Source organism: Brassica oleracea, chromosome C2, assembly GCF_000695525.1.
Source record: "Brassica oleracea var. oleracea cultivar TO1000 chromosome C2, BOL, whole genome shotgun sequence".
Classification (NCBI taxonomy): Eukaryota; Viridiplantae; Streptophyta; class Magnoliopsida; order Brassicales; family Brassicaceae; genus Brassica; species Brassica oleracea.
This window is the reverse complement of record NC_027749.1, coordinates 15,778,964-15,785,820: the sequence shown is the minus strand read 5'-3', so window position 1 is coordinate 15,785,820 and position 6,857 is coordinate 15,778,964. Positions and strand designations below refer to the sequence as shown.

The 6,857-nt window shown below is 40.6% G+C and overlaps 1 protein-coding gene and 1 pseudogene across 1 annotated transcript; one reads left to right on the top strand and one right to left on the bottom strand.

The window, feature by feature from the left end:
- Positions 1-474: 474 nt before the first annotated feature.
- On the top strand, positions 475-948 carry LOC106323552. The gene has a single exon (XM_013761656.1). It carries the CDS (start codon positions 475-477, stop codon positions 946-948), a length of 474 nt encoding a protein of 157 aa, XP_013617110.1.
- Positions 949-3,158: 2,210 nt separating this feature from the next.
- Positions 3,159-5,662, bottom strand: LOC106323551 (annotated as a pseudogene).
- Positions 5,663-6,857: the final 1,195 nt, after the last annotated feature.

Below are 6,857 nucleotides of genomic sequence, written 5' to 3'. Positions count from 1 at the left end.
GACCAGCAGCTCCTGCACCTACGTATGCGGATTTGTTTGGCGATGGATCTTCCTCTAGCGGTCCATCGTCTTCTTCCGGGACAGTTCCAGACTCTCACACATCTCGGAGAGTTCCTTCGACCCCTCCTCCTCTTCCATCTCAGATGCCTCCCCCACGAGCTCCACCTGTCGCCCCGGATCAGCCTGCCCCACCGGCTGCAGTTCATCCCGATTTGCGGGTGCCAGCTCATGCACCATTCGCAAGATACACCGTCGAGGATTTGCTTGCCCAGCCCGGACGAGAGGGTTTACACGTTCTGGACCCCTGAAATCCTTTCGTCGTAAATTACCATGGAGTTTACGACGAAATAATGTCTCGTCGTAATTGCGTTGTAAAGCCCATGTAAAGTTACGAGGAAATAATTTCGTCGTAAACCGCCGTTGTTACTGCTACGTTTTCTTGTAGTGGCAAGGCTATCTCCTACCGTGAGAAACATGATACAGTTGAAACCTATGCTAAATGATTTTATGAGGTGTTTGGTGAATAATGGTACATCCTCCTCTTTTTGGTTTGTTACCTGGACACTTCTAGGCCCTCTGATCGCCGTACTTGGTGAAGGTGGACCCAGAATGTTACGTCTCAGGAAGTGCGCAACAGTTTCTGAATCTACAAACCATGGAGCATGGCACCTTCCTTCGGCGAGATCTCCTGCTGCTGAGACTCTTCAAATAGTGTTGACAACAGTCTCTCCCCTGTCGCCTCATAGGGGTGATGATCAGTACTTATGGCCCAAGGCTGATGGAAGCTTTGGTCCTCTCTTTTCCTCAAAGACTACTTGGGAAATCATAAGGAAGAAATCACCTACAGTCTTCTGGCCTAAGGTGATCTGGTTCAAGGAAATATACCTAGCAATGCATTTGTTACTTGGATGGCTATGCTACGTAGACTACCAACTCGTGATCGCTTGAGAAGATGGGGCCTCAATGTTCCAGATGATTGTGTTCTTTGCTCTTCCGGGGTGGAAACACACCACCACCTCTTCTTTTAGTGTGAGTTCTCTTCCAGCTTATGGAAGCACTTTGCTCAACAAATCCTTGCTGCAACACCCTTGGATCTGCACTCGTCAGCAGGTCTGATTAATCAGCACCGTCTCGACCGAACAAAAGTCCCGGTGATCAAGTTAATTCTCCAGTCAGCCATCTACTTGATTTGGCGGGAAATAAATTCCAGGATATTCACCTCCACATCTACATCAGCTGCGGGTCTCAGTCGTGCGTTGGACCATCTCCTACGTGATCGCCTCATCTCCTTTCCAACTTCAGACAATTCGCCCTCGATGCTGCAGTTCTACTTCTCGTGTACTCAACCTCCTTGAGGACTGTACGCGCTTGAGTTTGGTTGTATTTGTTTCTTCTTTCCTTTTCTTTATTTTATTTCCAAATAAGTTGTACGCAATATTTAAATCTCAAAAATGGTATAAATTTAACATTTTACCCAAAAAAAAACTTCTACGAACAAAATTTTGAGGCTGTTTTTTTTTCCTGTTACACAAGTATATCCTTTTGTTTTTCTAGACATCTTCAATTAAAAAGGTGAGTATATTATCTCCAACTTTTCATGTTCAACGTTCTGCCTACTCCTTGTATTGATGAAACTGAGATTATATTGTTCTACTTTTTTGTTGAGTGGTTCCTTCTAGTATTAAAAGTAAGGCAATGGTCTCAGGAGAAAATGTATGTTGTCCCAACTCCTAAGGCAGCAAAGAGATTTGCATAGCCGGCCTAGGTGTGTGGGCAGGGATGTGACTACCCTAAAGTCCAAGAGCTTCTCCAACTCTATTTCATATTTTACTACAAAACAGAGTAATGAATAAAACATAAAACATTACTCCATTTATAGAGTAATGTTTTTTTCCATTGCTCCATTTCTCGCTCCATATTGGAGTAAAATATAGAGTGGGTTGGAGATGCTCTAATGATATTGGTGTGTTACTAAATTCGCAAAAATGAATTTTCCCTAGAACTATAAAACAAGTTTTGCGCCAAAACTTTTTAAAAAAAATTTTCGCTTGAACATCAAAAGTTTTGTTTTCCAGCCAAAATAGTAAAAACGATTTTTTTTCACCAAAATTACAAAACGTGTTTTTTCATCAAAACTATGAAATCTATTTTTTTCTGCTAAAACAACAAAAACGAATTTTCCTATCAAAACTGAAAATTGTGTTTTCCGCCAAAACCATGCAGTTTAGTTTTCTAGGTAAAAGCACAATATTAAAAATACAAAAAAGAATGAAATATTACATAAATTATTTAAAATATTTAAATGGTAATTTGGGTACCAATAGGTAAAATCCATACCCTATAGGATTTTTTCTAGGTATTATTGACAAGTTTAATGTTTTTTTTTTTTTTTGTGGATTGAGTTTAAAATGATCTGGATTTTCTGTGGGTTGGGCTGGGCCGGGCCGGGCTGGGTAATTTTACCCCATATTAACATGCCTAATTACAAGTAAAATGAAAGACTGTTTATATGGATAATTATTGTCCTTATAACTTACCGATTTAAGAAAAAAGTAAAACACTAAGGGGTAAACATTATCGTTATATGGATAATCGTTTATTATTTAACAATTTTCTCTTCAATAAAACTGTAATACTTCATAATTTTTTTTAGTAATTGTGTAATAGATTGTTGTTTTCTTTTTTCTTTTGGACGACTCCTTTCCAGTATGACATCATTACCACAGTCTTGTTGACTCTCGTTATCGTTTGTACTACATTGTTCCTGTTGTAAAAGAATGGAGAAATTGTCGGTGTTTATTAATGATCAATAGAGGTTCCTTTATATAAAGATTACAAGATAAGTAAAAAAGAAATTATCTAAAACCTAATACAACTGGAAATAGGAAAACTACTAAAACATAGAAAAGGAAAACATTCTTATCCTAGGTCGGCTAGGACTTGGCCGCCGACTCTCTCTCCTCCATTGGCCACGGCTGGGCCTTGTCTTGGTCTTGGTTATGGGTTTGTATCATGCACGATGTTGCCTCATTAAAACCTTCTAGGAAAACCAAAAACCCAACGTGGGAAAAATGGAAACCGTAGATAGGAAAAATAGTACAACGCATGAAACTCTCCCTGATGAATGCATCACTGAAGATCCTTCAGCTGGCGCATTCCTATTTGATGAACAAGTTTCTTGAACGTTGAGGTTGGCAGAGACTTGGTGAAAAGATCGGCTGAATTATCACTGGACCGAACTTGAACCACTTGAACTTCTTTTGCCTTCTGTCGTGGGTGAAGAAGAATTTGGGCAAGATATGTTTTGTCCTATCTCCTTTAATGTGTCCATCTTTGAGCTGAGCTATGCAAGCTGCATTGTCCTCATAGATGATCGTTGGCTCTTCTTGTCCCACGGCCAAACCACTCTCTACACGGACGTGGCCGGTCATGTTCCTCAACCACACAAGCTCATGGCTTGCTTCATACATTGCTATGATCTCGGCATGATTAAAGGATGTGGCCACTAAGGATTGTTTTGTGGACAACATACTGCAGCCCCACCATATATAAACACATATCCTGTTTGAGATCTAGCATTATGTGGGCCAGATAAGTACCCAACATCTGCATATCCGACCAAATTCTCTCCTGGCCGGTCGGTATAGAACAATCCGAGATCTTTTGTTCCTTGCAGATATCTAAACAGGTGTTTTATTCCATTCCAGTGCCTTTGAGTTGGACAAGTGCTAAATCTTGATAATAGATTCACGGCAAAACAAATGTCTGGTCTAGTGTGGCTAGCCAAGTACATTAAAGCTCCAATGGCACTTAAGTAAGGCACTTCCGGCCCGAACACTTCCTCGTCCGGTTTCTTTGGTCCAAACAGATCCTTCTCTAGGTCTAAGGACCTCACGACCATAGGACTCGACAACGGATGAGCCTGGTCCATATTAAACTTCTTGAGTATCTTTTCTGTATATGCCAACTGATGCACAAGGATTCCATTGTTTACATACTCAAGTTGCAGTCCCAAACAGAACTTAGTTTTTCCTAAGTCTTTCATTTCGAATTCTTTCTTTAGACATTCGACTGTTTGAGAAATCTCTCCAGAGGTTCCTATAATGTTCAGGTCGTCCACATAAACCGACATGATTACAAAGCCCTTGTTGTCGAATTTCTTTATAAAAATACAAGGACTTATTGGATCGTTCTTATAACCTTCTTTCACTAGGTACTCTGATAATCTATTGTACCACATTCGACCTGATTGTTTCAAACCGTACAAGGCTTTATTCAGCTTAATACAATGCTGTTCTCGAGAACATATCTTATCTTTGAGCTCAACACCCTCTGGAACTCTCATATAGATTTCATTATCCAGTGGACCGTACAGGTATGCAGTCACTACATCCATTAGGCGTAAATCAAGCTTTTCTTTTAGCCAGACTGATTAGAAATCGTAATGTAGTTGCATCCACCACATGGGAGTACGTCTCCTCATAATCTATTCACGGTCTCTGTGAGAATCCTTGTGCAACAAGCCGTGCTTTATATCTCACTACTTCTCCTTTCTCATTTCTTTTCTTCACAAAGACCTATTTTTATCCCACTGGTTTGACATCTCTTGGTGTCACGGTTATAGGGCCAAAAACGCCTCTTTTCTTTAATGATTCCAACTCCACGTTTATAGCTTCTTTCCGTTGATCCAATCTGATCTTTGCATGCATTCATATATGGACGTGGGTTCTAGATCCTCATCTATTTCCATGATCTCAAGTGCTACTTTATATGCAAATATATCATCGACATCAATATCTTTTCTGTTCCATTTCGTTCCAGACATTATATAATTGATAGAGATCTCTTGATTATCCAGACCTAGCGTTCCATGAAGTTCAGCATCCCGAACCTCATTATATGGAACGGCCAGTTCATTTGGTGTGGCCGGCCCACTCGGCTGGACCGCTCTGGTCGGCTCGGCCGGTCCATCAATGTCATGAACGGTTTCCTTAATGCTCTCAGGTCCGGCACCTCTCTTGGACTTCCGAGGCTGTTTATCTTTGGAACCAATAGGTCTACCACGTTTTAGACGTTGGTTTGACTCTGTAGCCACTTGACCTTGTCCCTTATGGACTTCTATTCTTATAGGTGCATTACAAGCCGTTATGTATGACTTAGTCACTCTATTCGGGCCAGCAAATGAATCTGGCAATTGATTAGCTAGCTTTTGAAGATGTATTATCTTTTGGACTTCCATATCACATTCTTTAGTCCGAGGATCTTGCCAAGATATTGATGGTCGAGACCATTCTATTTATTTGCTCAACCGGCTGTTATCTCCCCCTAAAGTCGGATATGTGGACTCATCAAACTGTGAGTCTGCGTATCTGGCCTTAAACAAATCACCGGTTGTTGGCTCAAGATACTTTATAATGGTTGGGGAGTCATATCCAACGTATATTCCCATCCTCCTTTGTGGTCCCATTTTAGTTCTCTGTGGTGGAGCAATTGGAACGTAAACGGCACATTCAAATGTTTTGATGTGGGACACGTCTGGCTCATGACCCGTGAGTAACTGGGATGGCGAATATCTATGCTCACCAGATGGCCTGATGCGAATCAGTTCTGCTGCATGTAATACTGCATGTCCCCACGCTGATACCAGAAGTTTAGACCTCATGAGTAATGGTCGGGCTATCAGCTGTATGCGTTTAATAAAAGATTCGGCCAAGCCGTTCTGTATATGTACATGTGCCACGGAGTGTTCCACACTTACCGCCATGGACATACAGTACTCATTAAACGTCTGGGACGTGAACTCACCAGCATTGTCTAGACGTATAGTCTTTAAAGGAAAATCTGGAAAATGTGCTCTCAGTCTTATGATCTGAGCAAGCAGGCGTGCAAATGCCAAATTTCGTGTGGATAATAGGCAAACATGCGACCATCTGGTCGATGCATCAATCAGGACCATGAAATACTGAAACGTCCCACTAGGTGAGTGTATTGGTCCACATATATCTCCCTGAATCCTTTTCAGAAAATTTATGATTTCCTTATTTACTTTGGCTGGTGAAGGCCTAGTTATGAGTTTCCCTTGTGTACATGCTGCACATGTGAGATTATTTGGGACAACTCCTTTGAATGTGTGCCCTTGTGAATTCATTATCAGTTTTCGCATCATACTAGTACCGGGATGGCCAAGCCGGTTATGCCATAGAGTGAAATTTTCGCAGGCATTAGCCTCGATCATACTGATCTTTGCATAGTATAGACCAGTAGCTATTGCGAGTACAGTCTCTAGGACCGTTCTATTGCCTTGGGTGATCGAAAATATGTTAAGGAATTCTTTATTTCCTTCTTCCCATGTTTCAAGGTGGAAACCATTCAATCTTATATCCTTGAAACTCAATAGGCTCCTTTTAGAGCTGAGGGAATATAAGGCATTTTTAATCTCTAGACGAGTGCCTTTAGGCATTAATATATAGGCCTGGCCGTGACCTTCAATCAGGCCGGCCACACCCGTAATAGTGTGTATGTTTGCACTTTGCATTATGAGATTGACGAAATATCTTTTGTCTCTAAGAATTGTGTGACTTGAGCCACTATCCACCACAAGTATACTCATTTCATCATTCATTTATATATATATAAGAAGATTTATAATCTCAGAGACTTTATAAAACTTTAAAGCTTTCATATTATAAATTCAAACAACAAAAATAAAAACACCAAAGCAATCATAGAACAATCAAATAAAAGTCGAATTAGTCTTTAAGACAATCTGATGTCTCATGATCCATTAGATCATCCTTTTCATGGTCGAAATCATCATCAGCATCATACCCATTGTCGTGAACCATATGAGCTTCTGA

Coding starts and splice junctions, on each gene's coding strand:
- LOC106323552 (XM_013761656.1), top strand. CDS start 475: ATGATACAGTTGAAACCTATGCTAAATGATTTTATGAGGTGTTTGGTG.